The sequence below is a fragment of the Alternaria rosae genome (assembly GCF_020736505.1).
Source record: "Alternaria rosae strain MPI-PUGE-AT-0040 chromosome Unknown BKA58scaffold_6, whole genome shotgun sequence".
Lineage (NCBI taxonomy): Eukaryota > Fungi > Ascomycota > Dothideomycetes > Pleosporales > Pleosporaceae > Alternaria > Alternaria rosae.
In genome coordinates, this window is record NW_025763575.1 from 818,016 (window position 1) to 839,450 (window position 21,435).

Below are 21,435 nucleotides of genomic sequence, written 5' to 3' on the forward strand. Positions count from 1 at the left end.
TTGGTACACGACAAACTCCAGGATTTAGTTACTTATACTCGCTTACATGTAGCATCACACTAGACCAACTTAACTCCCAGCTGTCGCGGTCACATGTCTTCAATTCTAACCTAACGCCCAACACCGACCCATGGCCCCCCCAAGTCTCAGCGGGCTGCTTGGCCGACGTGGAACCAACCGACCTGAACAAGATCCAGCGGAGTCACCACACCAGCAGAGCGCGAACGCAGCTCAGCAAGCTGGCGAAGATCTGAGATCCTCGGAACTGCGCAACAAACACATCAAATGGCTGGAGGACATGGGAGCATTGAGTAGTCCATGTGGAGAGTGTTCCCATGTCGCAGGCGGGATACATGGCCTTGAGAGATTTCACTGAGCAGATGAGAACTAGTATCGAAACTGTCAGGAGTGAAATAGACAAAGAGATTACGAACGGATGTCAGTGAATGAGAGGGGCCAACACTAACCGCTATATTACGACTCCTAGTACCCCAGCCTACAGCAGCGAAGAACTACTAGGAAAGATCCAGCGTAGAGGAAGCTTAGTTAGAAATATTATCAGTTTTGTGTTGTACCAATAAAACATCATTCGTACATCTTTGGCGCGTGTATGGAGTTTCCCATCTCTAGCGTGACTCAGATTGTGAAGTATACCATCATGCGTGGATGCCGCATGGCGGCGGCTTGCCAACATTACCAATATCGGCAAATCTATATGGTTTAGCTCTTGATCAGTAGTGTGGACATTGCTGTAGGTGATCGAGCAGTCGCTCGCACATTGTCTGTTTGATCACACATGCGAGTCTTCACCAACGACTGCTATGTGCTCGCAAAAGCAACAACAGACCGCAATCTGTCTTCCAGAGGTCCGCTTCTCATCAATCAAATCCAGTCGTCTCATCGTTCGTCCGCTACTGCACCAGCTGTCGTTCCAAACGCGATTGACAACGATGAAGCCTTTTAACATAAGTACAGCTCATCCGAGATCTACAATTCTCGTCTCGTTGACAATTCATCACTTACATTCCGATTCGTGTTGCCTCGGAACTCTTGAGCACAATGAGCCCTCGCAAGAACATGAAGAAGGCTGAAGGGCAACACCCTCCAGCACCGTTCGCGGAAGACGACACCGCTTCTCTAAGAGACAGTAAATTCGAAAGCCTCAGTCAAGAGGTCATCGACAAGTATCTGGCGGCCTACGACGCGCTGGATAACCTGGATCTTAACGACGACGCTTCCGAAAACTCACGGGCCATCCCAGGCGGGTATGAGCAAGAGCAGCGCGGCGAGGACCGTTTTCTGCGTTCGAACGGAAACGAGCCTCCATCGCATGTCCGGGTCAACTACCCTGCCTCTGTACAGCCACCGCAACGCCCACCAGCTCCGCTCCAGTACAACGCAGTTGCTGTAGCTCCACCTCCAACCATCATTTTTCGAAATGCTGCAAAACCCGCTCCTATGGCTTTTGCAAATGTGCCGCAAGCTCTCCCTTCATATCACTTTGATAGGGGAATTCAAGAAGCGCTCGGACGATACCGTCGCGTTCATCGTCGATTTGGCGATTACCCCGAAGAACACTATCCATGGGATATCGTTCTGGGTAGATACGATTGGGGTGTTGAAGGCATGCCCCACGACTCGTTCTTTAATCGAACTGTGCCGCTCATGCGTCCCATCAATGGGATACACAACGAACAAATCCCATTTGCACCGCAACGCTCATTGAATAGGGATATAGCTCCTCTCATGGAACACGACCTTCTGTTTGAGATGTGGGCCGATGCCTTTGGTGCCAGTAGAAGGATCGAGGAGGACATGGCAGCATTCAGGGGAAGACTTCAGCGGCTGCACAAGTTTTACTATAGGTCTTAGAGTACGAGGGGACGCATCTGGCTTGCGAATTCCGTTTTTCCAGGCATCTTGGTAGATTTTTTGGTTGTTATCTCGCTGGCGTAGTCGTTCGCTCATTTGTTTGTCGCTTTCCATTGGCGACGCGTTGTCATCTACGTGTGTACTTAGTGTAGCAACACAACACTCTTTATCTGCAGCCTGTTAGCAATATCATGATTAGATCATCTATTTTCTTGCATCGCGAAAAAGGTCGCTGCACGACAGTCATGTCTTCCTACCAAAGATCCAGCGCATCACCCTACTATCTTCCGCTTGATCCTCAACCCTACCAGCAGCGATATGCGCAAAGCCCACCTTTGCGAGCGCCAATGCACAATCCCTACGATTGGATGTATATGAGCGACATCCTTCACAATGACATGCGAGCGATGATGGAGGACATGCGGACAAGGAGAAAGCAGTGGCAAGAAGAGAGGGAGAAGATGCGCGAGACAATTCAGAGAGGCAGCGCTGGCCAATGCAGCGAGAGTATGATGTGAGACGTCGCATAACGGAGTCAACAATAGTCGCCTGGCCGGTGAGAAAGGTGTGTGGTTTGGAAGAATACACGCCTTGTATACTTTGCTGTGCAATTTCGCGATGAATATTGGGCTGCCACTAAGCGTCGCAGTGGTAGGATGAGATTCTTGAATACGTAGCCGAGTTTAGCATGGAATACATGTGAAAAACCGGGACCAAATGCCGATTAGATTTCGGTATCACAGATCTGAGTAAAGTTAGCTACCCCTCGAACGCTCATCGTATTAATCTGTGAAAGCATCCACTAGAAGCCTATGTAACGGCATGTTGATACATGCTTTCATTTGAGGTCGTTTGTCACGTATAGGCTGCGGTGTTCTAGGGAATGACAAGCCAAGTATATGCTATGCGCTTGCAGATCGTCAAGACATGCGTAGGAAGCGGTGATCGACGTAAAAGCCATGAGTTCAATAGTGAAGACCAAAATCGCCAAGATAGCCGCGGAGTGCTGGATAGTATAGCACATCTGAGGTGACCATACATCGATCGTGCAAGCTATGCTTATTCCACGCAGGTAGGCATGTCGGGAAATCGGCCCGTAGTAGCCAGCCGACTGAACAGCGGTCAAACCAGGTGGCAAAAAATGCCTGTGAGGTAACTGGAAATAACTTGGCCGGTGTTCGTGGGTAAGAGGTCGACATCGATGGCTCGCAATAGAACGAGGTGATGAATGAAGCGGCAACATGGAATATCGGCGATGCTCTGGTAGCATCTGAGATTACAAACAACGGACAATTCCTTCGTATGCCAAACATCAGCCCCGCATTGGTAGCATGCCGACCGCTTAGACTCCTATCATGCCGACCGCTTAGACTCCTATCGTGCCACCCTCGCTACAGCTATGTAAGACAGACGAACAGGGCGTACAAGGGTTTTGGTGACGATACCCCACGTCTTGGGTAACGACCGATCGGATGTCCCGATAACGTTTGCGCACGTCAATGTCGGGTTTGCTATATCTCTGCCAACGATGAGGAAGGTCGCAGCTGACAAAAGGTGTGGTGAGAAGCAGCCACATTACGTCTCGCATTTAGCATATGACTTCGAGTCCTTCAAGATGCTACACGAACTCTGACGTTTTACTGCAATTTGGTACAGTCGTCTGTCAAGGAGCGCTTTCGTTCTTGTGCGATCGACGCGGTCGCGTTGTTTGCTCAACTTTGTTAGCGGTCGGCTAGACAAAAAGACGTGGCTGAGCTTTTGCCTCCGTCCGGAAGCTTGGGTGAACGAAGAATAGCTTCCGATGATAGACCGCTGCCGCACTGACAACACAACGGTCCTTATTGGTAGACCCTACACAGTCTATTGTCGCTCTAGGGCAAGACTCACGATGCGAAACGTTTGAGTGGCACTGGTGACCTGGAGCCAACTCAACTCCCGCGATGTGAAGGAATCCTGCTTTTGGTACACGTGGACCATTATGTCTGCCTCAGGCATACTGCGTCTATAGTATAAGATTAGCTCATGCTCACCCGTCTCCTTCTCACAGAATTCCGCACATCATTATACCCTTACTTCTCGCTTAGTTTTGCAACAGGCATCGTTTTAATCAGTCGGGATAGCATTGAAGCAATGTACGAAACATCTCCTTTCAAACGGCATAAACGAAATACCATGCGGGGATACGAATGGCCAGCTTTCGATCTAGGAGGCTTTGGCGGTCATGGTGGCATAGGTGGTCTAGGAGGGTATGCAGCGTGGAATACCGGCTTTGATACTCCATACTACGATGTACCGGGCTCTGTTGAACAGGCGACCCGGTCGCATGTTGAGGCCCAAACCGAGTTTGAGAAGGCAAAGGAAAAGTACGAGGAAGCCAAGAAGAAGTTCGAGGAATGCGAGAAGAAAGGTAAGTAACTCCCAAGTATTCACGTAAAGCATACGCTGACTTTGCTCCTGTGCCAGTGGAAAAAGCCGAGCAAATGCTTAACTTAGCGAAGCATCGTGCTGGTTGTTGGTGGAATTGATGCAGTTATTGTTAAGTGGCTGCTGGCAGCACAACGTGGGTGGGGGCGAGGAAAGGCCCGTTGGTATCTCAAGCTCCAGGGATAGACGACCCGTGTAACTCTGATTTTGCGTTGTTCCGTTTGGTGGAGATCTTGTTTTACCCCGTAAGGAGCTGCGAATGCATCGTCGGCCTGGAAGAGATGAATGCATGCGCCGTAAGCTAAGTGAACTTGAGCTAGAGGCAAATGAAGGCGCTCCAGCCCTTAACGTACGTGTAATTCCATCATAGAGTGTATTGTATAGAGACCGGTGGCCAGACGATACTAGCTGAGGTATATGCTATGGCGTCTTTGTTTGGCGCAACTGATCATGGTGTGGGTGCCACTATAGCAGGTATGTATTGCATTTGGACATCGTTTTCGTTTCGTTCTTCGTCATCTGGCTGATACTCTGTGTTGGTCAAATCAAAATCTTGGACATATATTTGCCGCGTCTAGGCCTCCAGTATGAGTGCAACCTTGACAGTTCTCCCACCAAAGTGCCACGATACCTCTCAACATGACCGCTCATGCTACTTCAACTGCTCGCGAAGCTCAGGCCTCCAAGGCCACAGGTGTACCTCATGCACGACCCACATACGAAGAAGTCGAGTATGATTCTGAAACTGAAACTTTGGTCGGGAGTGAGTCTGATGATAACGGTGATGCTCGTCCAGCATCGGCCAACAATCAGCCTGTAGCTCGTCACGAAGCTGCCCGGCGGCTGCCAGCTAACGAGCCCTGCCCGCCTTCTCAGAGCGACATAAACGCAGCGGTCCGCGCACAAAAGACGAAAGAGATGGGGGATGCGGTGCAACGGTCCGAGTCGCTCATTGGAAGCGCTGGGCGAAAGGCATAACAAGAGAATACATGGCTAGCGTGAGATAATGGCACGAGCCTGATCGGATATCGATTATAGAAAAGGACTTTATGCGACAAAGACTGAGGTGCGAAGCTGGCAAGGATTGTCGAAAGCGAAAGATGGAGCTTCTGTGTGCCCGCAAAGACGCGTGCGCGTCGAGTATCGCGCTAGTATGTTGCAGCTTAGATCAACCACGCCGCCTTGTAATTATGCCGTCTGTCTCCACGCGATCGCGTAGCATCTCCCACCTCCTTGTGCCTCACCATCATTCCAATGTGTTACTTTCCATACAGGACCTTGTTCTGTCATGGATTCAGCTCCGAGGCCACCTTCTCTGCCTACGTTTAGATCCCCGGGCAAGCGGTATACGGAAGACACCCGGAACGTGGCGGCATGGCTTCGCCAGACCGCTTTGAACTGCGGATATGCCGCGTCCTCCAGCCCAACACCTCATGCATACAATGTCATCCTCTAGTCCTGTTATCGCTTATGCGCAAGCTCCAACCAAATCTCGGACTCTTAAACTCTCGGCCGCCGTTGAAATCATGATCGATCCCCGTCGCGTCGCGTAGCCTTCATTCCGCCGCCTATCGAAAGAGAGTACTGTCACATTTCCCCGACATTCGGATTCTACGCATTCGACAACCACTTTTCAATATTATACATCTTTCTTAGGAAATATCGATCATATCAACGTATGGGCTCGTAGGGGAATCGAGGCCTCTTTAGTGACCATGTAGCGCTCACCTTGCGCTGCCCATTGCGGATATCGAGCTATCCTTCGGGTCTTCGTCATGTCAAGGCCGCAGCTGTATCTTTCATGTTGCGTGATATTTAACACCTAACCATGCGATCGTGCCTCAACACAGCCAACCCACGCTTCTAACTGTCTAAAGACGTTATGCCGATCGCTGGCACCCGATACGCCGAAAGACACTTGGAGTTTTGGACGAACGCCGAAGTCGAGGCGTGCCATAACAAGTTCTCCTCTTTACCTAATCGATGGTTCAACCACCACTCATCCCTTCGGCGGTACTAGTGCCTCGATCTTGGCAGTCGTCGTTGCTCCCAATGATAGAAGCGGGGAACGGCTTGGCACATGCAAAGACACTATCTCGCAGCGATAAGATACACCACAGCATGTAACCCCACCTTTCCGCGAGGTGGGTTAACGACACATCAAGGCTACGACTTCCTATACAGCAATAGTCTCATGCGTCGCGGATACCAAGCATTCCTAACGTCACAGTCGTTCTCCCCCAAGATTCGAATGTTTCAACGTGATGAAGCACTGGACAGGACCCTAAAGATATTTGCTAGCAGCAAAACTTGAGCTCTGTTGAATATAAAGATAATGCTAACACATATCTGATATAAAGATGAGTCTGAGACAGAGTGTAGGAAGGCATGGACTGGAAGACGCGGTGATGTCCGTGCTGCGCCCTTCCCCGGAAGTGGTCAGGCTGAGTGGATACTGTTTCTTACACGCCCTTACAAGCTTTGATTCCTCTTCTTATCTTCATCCAAGCCTGAGATACCATCTTACCTCGTTGTCATCGTCGCGAGTCACCAGAGCCTTATCTAGGACCGGAGCGCTCGCGACGATGTATAAAGTGAACTAGAAGTATCGGGAACTGTCCATAGCATCCCTTGCTAATACCGTCAATCGAGATGCGTTGTTCGGCTCTGATCTCGGCCGTTCTTCTCGGTATAGCGAGCTCTTCCACCATCCCCTTCCTTGGATATGACCGAAGAGTAGCGCGTGACTACTTCGACAAACGTACCGATAATGGATCGGCATACTCTTGCTTGACCGAGGCTGCTACTACATTAGTAGCACCTAAGACCAATCCATGGGCTCCTTTGACACCAGATGAGAATCTCGCCGTCTGGACAATGCTTCATTCGCCAACCTCCGGTCTTAATCTTACTGACCCCACAAAAGCTGTGCTTACGGACAACTACGTGTATGTCATGCTTGAATTGTTGCTCGAGCAGAAGAGAATGCAGCTGACGTGTACCAGATTTTGGCTTGATGCATTGCACACTAACAAGAGCGAGGTGCTGAAGTACATGGATGAGGGTGCAGCAATGCCCGCAAAGTACGCCCGAGCCATCATCTTTCAAGGCGGCAAAGCTGAGCCAGATTCTCAAGAGTACATGATTGGCCCCCTCCCTGTATCTGCAGAGACCACCATCGAGAAGCTGGATTACATCTACAACGGCGGTTCCGGTGGTTCCGTGCCGTACAACGCCAGATACTTCGACGGCCCAAGGACGACGGCGACCGAGCCGCTCATCGTATCCATCATGTCGAACATCTCAGACATAACGGCAGCTCTCTTCCAAGGAGGTGTTTACTTCGGATCGGCCGACAAAAGAACCAATCTTTCCTCAACGACTGGCACGCCTATCTCTTTCGATGGCTCTAGCGCTTTTCGCAACATCATGTTCCGCTTTCCAGGTCCAGCAACTTACATGACACCGCTAGACTTTTATCTCCTAATCGACTGTAGCGGCACTGATCCTTCTCTCTACTCACTGAAAGGATTCGTCACAAATGAAAAGTTTTACCCTACCATCGCAGACCTACGAAGTGCATTCGAATCAGGCGATCTTGCTATGGAGTTCGACTAGACTCTCGACGCGAGTTGGGCACTAGTCGACTACAAGCCCGAGCTAGGCGTGCGGGATCTGGAGGAGCGGCTCGCGCCAAGCACTCTCGAAATTGGAGGAAAGCGATACAAGCTTGACAAAGAGAACCAGTATGTCGAATATATGGGTTGGTCATTTTACATGTCGTTCTCGAGGACGCTTGGTATCATGTTCTATGACATCAAGTTCAAAGGTGAACGTATTCTTTACGAATTGTCGATGCAAGAGGCTACCGCGCAATACGGTGAGTATTCCTTGTGTCTCTTATTGGATGCGAGCTAAGTAATACAAGGTGGCAACCAACCGAAGGCTGCTAATACAGTATACCACGATACCTACTACCAGCTTGGTACTGAGATGGGCAGCTTGGTAGAAGGCTTCGATTGCCCATGGGGATCGACATTCTGGAATATCACTTACCCATCTTACAACAAAACGGCAGTCAACAAAAACGCAATCTGCATCTTCGAGACCGACATGAACTTCCCGCTCTCCCGTCATCGCACGGGCGCATCCAACGAATACGGTTTCAGCAATCTTGGCAGCGTCAAGGGCGCTGGACTAATTGTCCGCGCAATCGCCACAGTTGGCAACTATGACTACATGTTTGACTACTCCTTCCACATGGACGGCTCGCTAGAAGTCATTGTACGAGCATCCGGATATCTTCAATCTAGCTTCTACTATCCGGCGCAAGCGAAATTCGGGCCGAGAATTCAACAGGCCACCCAAGGCTCACTTCACGATCATATTGTGACGTACAAGGCAGACTTCGACATAGTCGGTGCCGCCAACTCGCTTCAAGTTTCAGAGTTGGTAGTTGTTAACCAAACCCAACCGTAAGTATTACTCATGACTGAGCTTTTCAAATGCCTCGAGGCTAACCAAATGTACCCAGTTGGTTCCCTGAACTTGGTGAATTTGAACAGATGGAGCTGAACATTACGTACATGGCCGAAGAGCAGCAGTTTAACTGGGCACCCAACAACCAGGCTATGTACGTCGTGTTGAACCCGAACGCTACCAATGCCTGGGGTGAGAAACGCGGCTATCGTCTCGTACCCGGCCGTTCCGATATTCACCTCTCAACCCTCAATTCTCCATGGTCACGCAAGAACTCCGAATTCGCCAAATCACATCTAGCCGTTACGAGACAGCACGACAACGAGCCATTTGCCAACAGTGTTCAGAACATCAATCTCCCCTTCACGCCGCAGCAAGACTTCAGCAAGTTCTTTGACGGCGAATCAATCGAAGGTGAAGATCTTGTCGTTTGGTTCAATCTTGGCATGCATCACTACACCAGGAGCGAAGACGTACCTGTGACCTTGTACACAGAGGCTTATTCCAGTATTGTATTCGCTCCGCAAAACTTCTTCGACAGGGCACAGGATGGCGATCTACTGAATCGCAGGTGGATCGAGGTCGACAAGGAGGGAAACATGACATTTGAGACGTATGGAGTGGGGCTGGATGTTTGCCCAATCGTTTTGAACGAGCCTGTAGCACTGCTAGGTGGTGCTGGTGAGCTGTAACAGGCGACGATCGGCCTAGACATCAAAGTACTAACACTGTCAATTGATAACGTGTCGCGATATGGTGACGGCCACCGCTTCACTCTGTCGTACGTGGCACTATATCACGCCAGTATTCTCTTTATCGAAACCGAATGTTCAATACCATGCAATACGTGAACACACAATGGCAAAGATCAGACTTGACGCCATAGAAGTGGTATATGTTTTTTCTTCTCTCACTACAACACCACATCTCTTTCGTCCATCATGCGCCTTCCAGTTCCCACCACTGTCGCTGCTGCGGGCTTCCTCGTTGCCTCACGATCAGGTTCCTGGAACCACGCAATAAACGCCCTGCCGTCGCCAACCGCTACCGCCACTGTAGTGGCTCGTAAAGACGACACAAAGCCGCCATCCTTCGTTACCTCGATCACGTTCCTTACCTCGATAGCTTTCATAACTGCCGAACCGTCTAGTACGGTTATTATGCCATCGCGTAGTCCAGATACCTCAGCGCCGCCACCGCCTCCACCAGCCCCGTCAACTACAGTAGAGCCATCAATTACGGTGGAAACGCCGACAAGTAGCGAACGACCGCCTACGACGACCAGCGCTACTGCTACCACTTCTCTAACTCCGTCTGAAACTTGGAAAACATCCACGGAAACACCCGCAGCATCTCCCACCGCATCTCCACCACAGACCTCTCACCCAGATGTCGATCCCGGCCCCTGGCTAAGCAAAGGTAAAATCGCAGGTATAGCCGTGGGCTCCGTATTCGGCTTGATCCTCCTCGGCTTGACAATCTACGCAATTTTCGCTGCATACCGCGGTATCAACGTCTGCGATTGCTTTGGTGGCTGTTTCGGCAAACGCGACAACGATGATGACGCAGAAAAGGGTTCACCTCGCTTACCTTCGCGTTCAGAGGACACGTATCCGCATCCAGATGTTCTTCAGCCCGCTAGTGGTTATAGAGCTTATCGTCCTGCGCGGCCGGCGAGTTATGAGCCACAGCAGCAGCAGCAGCAGCAGCAGGGTCCGCTTCCGGTTCCGGTACAGGACAGGACAACGAGGAGATTGCAGAGGGGGTACCGCGGTGTTTAGAGCAGATGACATCAAGGCCGTGTCTTGTACGTCTAACAATATATTGAACTGCTTGGAGAGCGACAGCTCTCAGATCAGCGGGATCAATACTCGCCATGTTCTTGAAAGGCATGCATGGAAAGTATTCGAAATAATACACATGGTAATGAAGGGCTCGACGGAAGTGACAAGGGAATCGTTGATTTCATTAACATACAGCAAATTCTATAGAATTTCACATCTTCCCCCGACCAGCAAGAAAGATCCATCTTCCCATCCACCGTGCGCTAATTCTCAGCCAGCTTCACCGTCTGCCTAGAGAAGCTGTCCATCCTCTGTGGCACGTTCGGCCTAGCAAGGTAAGTCGACTCCATCATGCGCTGGCGAATCTCTTCCGAGAGCCAACCACGACACGCTGAGATGGAAGGCTTGACAACGCGTTCCTCAAATGTTGTGGCGTCTTGTACAACAAGGACCATGTAGTTGTTGGCCCACTGGTGTACCCCCGGTATAAGTTTGCCGCGTATCCGGTTGAGCTGTTCCTCAGCATACGAGACCGTCCGCTTCTTCATCTCCGCAATTCCCTCGTCCAAGTGTTGTTGGTTCTTCCTGCCTTCGTTCCAGCTCTCGACGGCTGGGCGCAGTTCCGGGTATCCGATAGCCTTCCAGATGCCCTTGGAGAAGTCTGGACAACCCAACAGTCTTTGCTCGAGTTCGTAAAGCAGGCGTACTTCTTCGATGAGGCCTTCGTCGATCATTTCGTCTACCCGTTTTTCGAGCCGGGGCTTCAGGTGTGACAGCTTGGAGTCGAGGAAGATGACTGACAGATCGCATTGCTGGACGAACGGGTGCGAGAGGAGTGGCTCGGTCAACGAGATGGATCCACCGACTAGCAGAGGAGTCTTGCCGTCGTCGTGTATTTGCTTGATGCTTGAGATAGCATTGTCAACAAAGGTGGTCGGTTCCTGGTCGGGCTGCAAGTAGTCTATCAGATGGTGCTTGACACCATCCATCTCCTTCGTGGTAGGCTGGGCCGTTATGATGCCTCCACATTGGTAAATCTGGAGACTGTCCACCGAGATGACCTCGCCGTTGATGGCTTTGGCGAGAGCGATACCAAGCTTGGTCTTACCAACGCCTGTCGGACCGATGATCGCAATGATGGATTTGCGTCCCATTGTGTAACGATTTGAACGAACAGAAAACAGATGAGATGGGTGTCGTAGGCTTTGCGAAGAAGAGGAAGTATGGTAGTTGTGAGTGAGTTGGAAAGACAGTGCGCAACAAGGGGTCTTTATGAACAAAGACGTTGCTGCTCTTGAAGTCCAGGCTTCCTTCGTCGACCAACGTTCTCCAGAATACACTTCGGGCATGACATGGTCCATCCCCTAAGACCTCACTCCTCCTGCTCGCCAACAAGCCGGTGCGACAAGCCGGCGAAAAATGATGTAACAGCTCCCGGCCAGGAAGATGCATCCGCAAAGGACTGTAGACTCATGTAACATACAGCATTTCCGGTGACTCGTATCCAAGACAAAATTAAACCTCATGTTGCTAAGTGTGGATACACTGCTAACTTTTAGCGACGTCTCAACGAGGAAGACATCGGACAGTGCGCCTTTGACTCTGACTAAGGCCTGGGCCTAGGACTTCGTTCGAGCTCGTCATTGAAGTTGTACCCAAGTACTAGATGCTACGTCACTTACGGGGCCGACAGGTACAGAAGACATGTGAAAGCCTTTTAGCGAATGCGAAGAGTGTTGTGTACCTAGGTCATCGTTTCAACATGGAGGTAATGACCCGAATGGCCCAAGCGTCGGACATAACACACATCTTCTGATTGGTCAAAACTTAGGCCATCTAGGTACCGGGTCATTATTCTTTTGGCCCGAGTACATACATAGTAACACTCCACCTCGTGGCTTTGGAATAGAATGTAAGCTACTGGTAGCGAGATGCTAGTGTTGGCTGAACGTGAAAGCTTACAACAGCCGTATGGTACAACAGGCTTCCTGGTAGTCTGCTGAGTCAACTCCGATGTATAAATCGCGGGAGAAGAGCTCCAATAGACGACATCGCAACTCGATTGTCTGACAGCTCAGCCACTGTTCCTCTTATGCAGCTCGAATATACTCAAACTCAATTTGATCAATCATGGGCGCCGCAAAGCAAGCACACACACAGCCACTCGATGGAACGAAGTCTAAACCGTTCACATTATGTGTGTTCTGTGGTACGTCCCCATTAGAACCCGAGAGTAGATACGTACTGATCAATAGCAGGGTCTACTGAGGGGAAAGATCCCAGGTTCCGCGATGCCGCCAAAGCGCTAGCGGACATCATGGCGAAGAGATCATGGTCGCTAGTATACGGAGGCGGGACTATGGGGTTGATGGGCGTACTCTCTGGAAACGTAGTGGCATCGCAGGGATCCGACGCGGTGCATGGTATCATTCCACGTGCTCTTCTACTGGGCGGGCCGCCGCCCCCGCCGGAGCAATTCGGGCGTACAACGGTGGTGGACAACATGCACGAGCGTAAGCGGATGATGGCTGAGGAGGCTGATGCCTTTGTGGCACTACCTGGTGGTTTCGGGATGCTGGAGGAGTTACTCGAGATGACGACGTGGAGCCAGCTAGGCATTCACGCGAAGCCGGTAGTTGTCCTCAACGCATCTGGCTTCTTTGACGGTGTGTTTGAGTGGATGCATACTGCAATCAAGTCTGGCTTTATCCCGGACGTTCAAGGGGGCTTGATTGGGCAGGCGCGTACAGTCGAGGAGCTGGAGACGTTAGTTACTGCTAGAGAGCCTGTTGAGGGACGATACACGTTCCTTACATGGACCGGAAAGGAGGACGAGAAGACCACAGAGGGGGAAGATTTGGGGAGCCGAAATGTTCTGGTTTCTCCGTAAGCGTCCAGCCAATGCATACAGCTTTATGGTATATCCACCGTCTTACATTGTGTTCTTGAATAACCTTAATCAATGTGGGTAGTCCGAGATAAATGTATTGCCCATTGCCCGAATCTTACAGATTAGGCGTGTAGATGTATTCATAGTCATCGCTTCGCTCATGGCTCGGCCATCCATGGCAACCACGTCTTACTTCAAAACCATGAAACTGATACAACGAAAAACACCTTCGTCAACGCGCAACTTTACCTCTCAACCCATGCCTACTCACAAACTCGCATCACTCTCTACCCTTCTCCGCACCCAAGTCAACCTCCACGAAACCCAACTTCCCATCCTCCTTCCTCACACCGCTATAATGCACAGGCAGTTCTGAGGACGCGCGCGCACTACGACTATCACCTATATCCCCACCTTGGTGGCCGTCACCCAGATACGGTGAGGGGTCATTATCTTTGAGCCCGATCTTACCTTCGGATTCGGTATCCTTGTTTTGTTTAGCCGCACGAGATTTGCGCCATTTGAGATAGAAGAAGAAGACTGTGTAGATAACGACTATACTTGTCGCTGCGCCGGCGACTGACAGCCCAATAATAAGGGGACGGTGGTCGGGAACAAGGATTGGCGAGGACGAGGAGCTACGCTTGGTCTTGGCGTTTTGGGGCCAGGTGAAACCGGATAGGGTTGACATGGTCGCTGTGGTTATGGACTTCGTGACAGGTTGGTGCGTATGCAGCATTAGTGAGGATGGTATAAAGAAGATAATACCGCGCGGATCGCGTTAATTTCTTTGTCCGATGGGTGAAATGACGAGATACCGAGAGGATTTGTTGTAATTTCGGATGAAGTAGTCGTAGTGTTGTATACTTGAATAGTCATGTCTGTGAATAATGTCGTGAATCTGGTTCCTCTACATACCGCACTTTGGATGCAGCATCAACATTGTGCAACGACGAAGAAGCTTGTTGCTTGTTAGGGGTACCTCTGAGTACACGGCAGCCTTGAGGAGCACACTCTCCTGTGCACTAACGTCTTGTGGAATATGATGCAGTGTGTATCTCCAAGGTGCGATGCAGCTAGTGCTGCAGCCTGCAAAAGACGTAGTAGTCGATGCTGCAAAGGTCCAAGGAAAAGCAATTCCATAGATCGTCGGCCTCCAGCTTTCCTGTTTGAGCCAAATTCAATCAGGCAACTGTTCGTCATTGCAGCGCCCTTGGAGGGAAGTGGTGTGCGTTCCGCATCTCCAGGAACTTTCTCCGTGTTTGTTCTTGTTGATAAGATCAACCAGGTGTCCCCGGAGGCGCGCCGAAAAACATAACGGGAGCATGTGTCGCGATGCAGATCACCCGGCCAAATGCATGTCGGGGATCGTTCCGTGGCTGTGCCGCAAGCCAGGCGGCCAGCCACTGTGTCAGTTGAACGGCGCGTTGCAGGTACATTTCCCACCTGTTAATCTCTCGAATGAGCCGGTGCATCTCGATCATGCTTGTCAGCCTTCCAATGCGTTAGGCGAAGGGTTGTGTAACGACCAATTTGTCGCATCTCCTGTCTGATCAGCGGTGAGGTGATCTGGAAGGGGATGAATAAAGAATGCTCATGCGAGAATGCGGAGTGCATACGGGAGGACGCTAACCGCAGCCGCGTTATTGGGTTTCGGAAAACGCCACCGAATTGAACGCGCGGCTTTACGTCATAAGCAAGAACCTCACATCATACTACTCAGCTGCGATGCTGAACTCTAACAATAGAACACGATCGAATCAGCGACGACAAAAAATACGCAGTCATAGAAACACTCGGTGGACAGCATGTTATGGATGGAAGAAATGTCACGACAATGGGTACCAGAGCGTTAAAAAGTTGGGCGCAGCGAGAAAGCAATTTTGGGGTGTTCTGAATATTTCATTGAAATGACTTATTATAAGTATACCGATTGGTAAATCCCAAGAATCGCTATGAATCATTCTGGTCCCACACCTGTCTCACGAGAGACGAAGCGATGTCAGCTCATGGCTGATGTCGCTAACCGATCGAAGAAACTGTCAAAGGAGACGTTTTTTGTGACGATGTTCGAAGAAAGCGGTTGATGGGTGAACCCGCTTACAAGAGACCGGCAAGAGCAAGGAGACCACCGGCAACAGCGCCCATGGCGGGGACGTGGTTAGAGTCGGCAGCACCGGTACCGGTGGCGCTCTCAGCAGCGCTGGCAGCTGAGCTGGCAGCAGAACCGAGCGACTTGGTAGCAGACTCGATCTCGGACTTGAGCGAGCCAGTAGCACTGGCGCCCTCAGAGGCAATGCTGCTGATGGCGGAGTCGGCAGCGCTCTGGATGGAAGAGGCGCCGGAGGCGGCGGCAGAACCACCTGCGCTGGTGATTGAGGCAGCAGCGGAAGTGATCTCAGAACCGACGGATGAAGCGACGGAGGCGAGATCAGAGGGGACGCCGCCTACAGCAGAGGTGATCTGGGAGATGATGGAGTCGACCTGGGCGTTGGCAACGCCGGCGGCGATGACGGCGGTGGCAATGGTGGAGAAACGCATCTTGATGGTTGGAGGTGAGTGAGTTGGTTGATGGGTGGGTAAAAGTTGAGTATAGTTGGTTTGATGTGGAGATTGTTTGAGCTGTAGATGGGGAGTAGAGGGCAGGGCGAGGAGAGAGCTCTTATACCAGGCGAGTGCATAAGAACTAGCGTGCTTGCATGTCGCCATAGCCCCCGGCGGCCAGCAACAAACAGCGGCCACCGCCCTTGCTCGCTTGCGCCTCCTCCACATTTTCTAGCCACGTAATGCACGCAATTAACTGGCCAGTGAGGCAAGTGACGCCACATGGGAGCGCACTGTCCTTGTCCTTGTCCAGATGCGGCAAGCCATCGCAGCGCATCCCAGTCATCGGCAGTCGTTCCTGCTTTTTCGAGTGAAGCTTGATCCGGGGCCGCCTCTGGTCGTTTGAGCCTATGACGTCTGTTGACGAGGATTTGTCCGCAGTGTAACGAGATTAACTCGGGCGAGAGGCGTTGCATCCAAGCCACAGCCTGCAACGCCTCGTCTCATCTACAGCGGAGCCATGCATGTCTGTGCAGCTGCCCATGGGACGATTCGGGCTATGACAAGGCGTGCCAGATGCTATTTCTAGCGTTGCAGTGATCAATCCACTCTGAAACAAGTCAGCACCTCGTCTGGCTAAGCCTTTTCACTACCACAGTGACGCAAGCGCGGCGTCGAGCTTGATGACCCTGAAATGCAGGTTCTCACCAGCGACCGCTATAGCAACCAGCACTACGCCTCCTCTAGCTCGACGTCTGCGTACCTCGATGCTGTCAATTCCCATCTCACAGCAATTGTACCTAGGTAAGTGTACACGCGGGTCCACCTGCTGTCAAGGCAACCAGCCACGCGTTGTTTGGGGGCCCGGAGTTCGGTGCATGCTCTGTGTACCAAGAACGTAATGAGACATGCATGTCGTCATTCTCGGCTTCGTCGTGGACGCCGAGGCAAGCAGTTTCTGAGACGCAAACCGCTCCACCGAAACCGGGCGAACGTCAGTAACGAGACCGAGCTTGGAACCATGACGAAGAGCAATCTTGGGTGAATTGTGGCTCGACAAACGTTAGTTGGAGACGTTGACCAAGATTGGTGGTGTACCTGGCAGCCTTACTCGGATCCCCTGTCGCGGCTGTCGCCAAGCCCGTTTGTGCCGTAATTCTAGCCCACCAGATTTGTTCCCATGCCATGGCATTTTGCACGAACATCTTGATCTCTGATCGTCGTCTCCTATTCCCGACGCGCGTTCTTGATGTCACTCTTGTTCCTTCATCGTGATTCAAATCTCAGTAATGTTCCGAGCCGACTCACTCTGCAAAATTTCCACCACACGGCAGAAGGTGACACCTCTGCCGCTTTTGCATCATAACTGAAAGCACTTCCTTGGCCCCCATGAGGCTTGCTTCTTCAGCTATAAAAGAAATGTCGAAGCAGCTTGTATGCCACGAAATTGTGCATCCGGTGGACACGTGGAGCTCTCTTGGATGGAGACGCTCTACTGCGTTGTACAGGACAGATGTAAATGGATATGCATTTGCTTTATTCCTACAGGCCCGGTTGATCTGGAGTGTTGCAGCCGCTAAGCTGACAGCTGCCGCAGTACTCGTGAGAATGCTAGGCCGACCTACCGGTGTCATGTCATCTCGTCGTCAAGCTTACTATGTAGACGTGCTGCCGGCCAATAGGGACGCTATGAGCACTGCGGCTTAGCGCACGGCGTTCCTATTCGACGGCTTGACCGATGTGATGATCACACCACCGCACCACGCGCTCCATGCTACGTCCATTTGCGTCTTTGTTCAATCACTCTGGTCGTCCCATAAAGACCTTCAGCTACATAATCGCTAAATTACTGTTTCTCCAGGCGTGAAGTGCCCGACAGTGCACATGGCGTCCTAATAGCCGCCGAGGCTGAACACCAACAGCATCTGTGACAGCGCATCACGATTATATCGAATGGGGATTGCGCATTTCGTCTCAAGCGCCCTTAGGAACAGAGCAGGCTCACATCTCGTCTTTGATGGGTGCTCTTCTCGCTCGTCACTACCCTTTTCGTCTGATCGCGACTGCATTAGGACGCCTGCACAACGCCTCTCAATTGCATCTCTAGAACACTTTCGATCCCATCAGTTTTCTTATAATGTGTGCAACTACAGCGACGGACCGCTGGGGCATCCTCTGGAATAATCGCTGAGCTCTGAGCAAGTGCGATAGCTCGCACGCGCGCATCCTCGACTACATCTACTGTGTTTCATCTTCAGAATCAAAGGTTCATGTGGTTGCTACCAAGTCACATTCGACGTCCACATGTGGACTACGAAGGCTGTGATCATCTAAGATCCACTAGGAGGCGCTTAGTTGCATATGACAAGAACTTAGTGCTCAGCCTTCCCAATGGAGACTTGAGAGAACCATAACTGCTCGTTGTTTGCAAAAGCTGAGTGAGGCTATCTAGGTGATTCTTCCAACGACTCCATTCTGTGTACCTTTACTGCGACTGCTAGACTGAGTACAAGCACCGCAGGCAGACTATCCGAACAGTCATTACGAGCCGAGCCTTCTACACACCTTCACGAAGCCTTGACAACGCTCAAATTTCCTCAACATTATCGGCAATGTACCATTCGGAAAGCGACCACTCGCTCTCCACACCAGCTGCCATCGGAATCGGCATCGCTATTGGTATCGTCTGCACCATACTTGTCCTTGTCACAGTACTGTTACTCCACCGTGCATGGGGACTTCGCCGTTCACCACCAGTAAAGCAGTACAGGCAAGCCAAACTGTGGAAAGGCTTCGAACCAGTAACTCCGAGCACCGCGAGGACTACGTTCGTTGGAACCAAGATGACCAACATATACTTGACGGAGTTACCAACACCGGTCACACCTGCCTTTCTTATGAGCCCACCATTGTGGGGAGAAGAGGAAGAACACGCGGACGAAAGGATTCGACCTCATAGTGAACCTGCGTAGTCTTGCTTCAATATAACGCTGTCAACAATGGGTGATCTATGTGTGACGTCCAGTCAAGTTGGCGCAACACATGAGACAAGAATACAACTATGATGGAAGTCTACGCACGACCTCCATCACATCTCTCGTTGATCGCGACCAGCAGATCGCAACCCTGCTCAGGACGACGAACGAGAACAACAAGCGCCTCCTATTTGTCACTGTCTGCATATATACAGGACCTTACAACTGGCTCGTTGAGACATTGCGCAGTCTTCCAGGCTTCAGTGTCGCCAATCCCCGTCGCGTCTCTGAGATCGTTCCTACGCTATTTGATCTCAGCGCAAGCATTCTGGATTCTCTACTCAAACGCCTTACCGGTGGGGCGCGCAAGGTCGTGATCGAAAAGTTCATCCATGTCACCAAGCACAGCACCAGCAGCATCACTGCCATGCTGCAGGCTCACGTGTGCAGGCTGGACATGATGATCTCGCAAAGCCTCTCCCGTTACGACCATCGCCAGCCTCGCCAGAATGCACAGTGAATCCCTCGTGCAAGTCTGCTGGGAGTTCCAGCCGAGATATTCAACATGCCTGTACGCAGCCTTGCGTGCTGCGATAACCGCTCGCTCCGGCATACGTGCAACAAGAAGTTCGTGCGCAGGTGCAGAGATAGCTTCTACAACGTTGTCGATCCGACCACCGCCTCCCTCCAGGTGAGTCCCAGCTGAGCGAGACACAAGCACATACTGACTTTATTTATGTAGCTTGACGCCGAGTTTCCTGCGCGCGCAGTGTCACTTGCAAAGTTTAAGCGGTGGAGCGATCACATCACCACAATACGCCTCAAGGTCCCGAGAAACGCTTCCTTCACCAGCTACAGCAAGACAACTTACCGACAGGAGAGGGTGACGTTTTCTCACTCATTTCAGATACGAGAGAGTTCAAGTCTACACTCGGGCTATTGACGATGCTCCCTTGGTGCAAGGCCATCCTGGTCCAGCACGACATTCCAAGCAGTGGCTGGCTCGTCTGCGACTTCTAGTCCAGCCAGCGGAGGGTTCGTTAAAAGAACATGGCTGCCCTGGACGATGCGTTGCGCGAGAACCTCGAGGTGAGTTGTGCTTGCTACTATGCATACCATGATGGCATACCCGCTGACTTCTCCCTTTAGCATGGTCTCGTCGGATTCCTACACGCCACAAATATCACGTCCACGCCCGCGTCAGCGCCTGGTACAACGTATGACGAGTACCACCTTGGCCAGTTCGAGGGGCAGAAGAACGAGGAAGAGGGGAAGGGAGATACCGAGCGTGTTGAGGAAGAGGAAGATGCCAGTCGCGCTGAGGGGGCTGCAGATACAGACCATGATGAGGAGGATGCGGGTATCCAGCGTGTTGAGGAAGATGCAAGTCGCGCTGGGGAAAAGGCGAATGAGAAAGGCGTCGAGGACGCAGCATACGATGACAGGACCCGGCAAGATGCTCGCTCGGAGTACAAAGACCGTCAAATACCTCGCCCCATTCCAAAGACGAAGGCAAGTATCATGGCGGCACTGCGCATGGACGATGCAAGAAGAAGGAGGCTGGGGTAAACTGGTGTGCATGCTCTACACGCCGTTCCGTTCATCACGCACAGAGAGGGTGCACCGCGAGCAAATCAGATACCACTCCACATGTTGCACCATGCCTATGACCAGTCACTCCAACTTCTGATTCAACAAGCACGCCGATATTGAGTGAGTGCGCGGGGCATGGTGGTGGAGAGGGCCGCTCTTTTTTCTTCGAGAAGGAGCGGTAAATAAACTACCCCTCGCGTCAGAAAAAAAACTGCAAGCTTCCTCTCATCCACCTCTCTCAGCCATTCTAACGTCCTCAGCAACGCGGATGCAGATAGGCCTGTTGCTTGTACTTACCACCAACGACGCATCAGCAACCCACCAGCAACCCACCAGCGACATACCGGCCACGATGCCGCGCGCCATAGCACCCGCACCTGATCAGTCTCGTAGTACAGCTGAGACCAAAAAGCTCGAACGCACCCACGTCAAGCTGTCAGAGGAGCGTCTTTTTCAATGCATATGCCACCACAGAGCATGTAATTGAGGACATCGAGGAGTTGTTACCACTCCTCTCGCCCAACAATCCAGAGATCGCCGAGTTGCTTCTGACGGCAAGAGCTGAGCCAGTAACACCCTTTCATATCCATGGACACTGTGGCGATGATGGTGACAGCGACGCAAGAATATGGCCAAGCACTCGCCCCGACGTGGACGTTTGGTTTGAGAATGCCGTGGCGAATGCACCTCAGGTCCAGAACCCAAAGCAATGGCTGGAGAAGAACGCAGATGGCGAACTAGGTTGCATCGCATTTCCGCTACCATGTTAATCTACGAAAAAGATTGAATAACCTGGAGCCTACATCAAATTTGGGTCACACACGTTGCAATTTTTCATGTTGATATAGTCTCCAGACCTGTTTAATTTTTTTCG

At 51.4% G+C, this 21,435-nt stretch overlaps 9 protein-coding genes across 9 annotated transcripts; 5 read left to right on the forward strand and 4 right to left on the reverse strand.

The window, feature by feature from the left end:
* Positions 1-1,059: 1,059 nt before the first annotated feature.
* BKA58DRAFT_402620 (uncharacterized protein) lies at positions 1,060-2,390 on the forward strand (the record flags this gene model as incomplete). Its single annotated transcript, XM_046171737.1, has 2 exons — positions 1,060-1,772; positions 2,072-2,390. 2 exons carry the CDS (start codon positions 1,060-1,062, stop codon positions 2,388-2,390), a joined length of 1,032 nt encoding a protein of 343 aa, XP_046024125.1.
* Positions 2,391-3,140: 750 nt separating this feature from the next.
* BKA58DRAFT_190536 (uncharacterized protein) lies at positions 3,141-3,561 on the reverse strand. The gene has a single exon (XM_046165597.1). The coding sequence runs from the start codon at positions 3,458-3,460 to the stop codon at positions 3,239-3,241; it is 222 nt and encodes a 73-aa protein (XP_046024126.1). The 5' UTR covers positions 3,461-3,561; the 3' UTR covers positions 3,141-3,238.
* A 367-nt stretch (positions 3,562-3,928) lies between these two features.
* Positions 3,929-4,397, forward strand: BKA58DRAFT_458891 (uncharacterized protein; the record flags this gene model as incomplete). The annotated part of the gene is made up of 2 exons (XM_046174694.1): positions 3,929-4,279; positions 4,336-4,397. The coding sequence occupies exons 1-2, from the start codon at positions 4,003-4,005 to the stop codon at positions 4,395-4,397; spliced, it is 339 nt and encodes a 112-aa protein (XP_046024127.1). The 5' UTR covers positions 3,929-4,002.
* Positions 4,398-6,948: 2,551 nt separating this feature from the next.
* Positions 6,949-9,467, forward strand: BKA58DRAFT_317189 (copper amine oxidase; the record flags this gene model as incomplete). Its single annotated transcript, XM_046167610.1, has 5 exons — positions 6,949-7,244; positions 7,302-7,904; positions 7,929-8,176; positions 8,225-8,771; positions 8,831-9,467. The coding sequence occupies 5 exons, from the start codon at positions 6,949-6,951 to the stop codon at positions 9,465-9,467; spliced, it is 2,331 nt and encodes a 776-aa protein (XP_046024128.1).
* Positions 9,468-9,654: 187 nt separating this feature from the next.
* BKA58DRAFT_458905 (uncharacterized protein) lies at positions 9,655-10,559 on the forward strand (the record flags this gene model as incomplete). Its single annotated transcript, XM_046174695.1, has 1 exon — positions 9,655-10,559. Exon 1 carries the CDS (start codon positions 9,717-9,719, stop codon positions 10,554-10,556), a length of 840 nt encoding a protein of 279 aa, XP_046024129.1. The 5' UTR covers positions 9,655-9,716.
* Positions 10,560-10,790: 231 nt separating this feature from the next.
* Positions 10,791-11,652, reverse strand: BKA58DRAFT_386502 (uncharacterized protein). The gene has a single exon (XM_046170475.1). The coding sequence runs from the start codon at positions 11,546-11,548 to the stop codon at positions 10,823-10,825; it is 726 nt and encodes a 241-aa protein (XP_046024130.1). The 5' UTR covers positions 11,549-11,652; the 3' UTR covers positions 10,791-10,822.
* An 890-nt stretch (positions 11,653-12,542) lies between these two features.
* Positions 12,543-13,499, forward strand: BKA58DRAFT_386508 (uncharacterized protein). Its single transcript, XM_046170476.1, has one exon. It carries the CDS (start codon positions 12,877-12,879, stop codon positions 13,447-13,449), a length of 573 nt encoding a protein of 190 aa, XP_046024131.1. The 5' UTR covers positions 12,543-12,876; the 3' UTR covers positions 13,450-13,499.
* Positions 13,500-13,548: 49 nt separating this feature from the next.
* BKA58DRAFT_190591 (uncharacterized protein) lies at positions 13,549-14,541 on the reverse strand. The gene is made up of 3 exons (XM_046165598.1): positions 14,480-14,541; positions 14,368-14,410; positions 13,549-14,315 (listed from the first exon to the last, which is right to left on the reverse strand). The coding sequence occupies exon 3, from the start codon at positions 14,186-14,188 to the stop codon at positions 13,730-13,732; it is 459 nt and encodes a 152-aa protein (XP_046024132.1). The 5' UTR covers positions 14,189-14,315; positions 14,368-14,410; positions 14,480-14,541; the 3' UTR covers positions 13,549-13,729.
* A 1,008-nt stretch (positions 14,542-15,549) lies between these two features.
* BKA58DRAFT_440686 (uncharacterized protein) lies at positions 15,550-15,990 on the reverse strand (the record flags this gene model as incomplete). Its single annotated transcript, XM_046173769.1, has 1 exon — positions 15,550-15,990. One exon carries the CDS (start codon positions 15,988-15,990, stop codon positions 15,550-15,552), a length of 441 nt encoding a protein of 146 aa, XP_046024133.1.
* Positions 15,991-21,435: the final 5,445 nt, after the last annotated feature.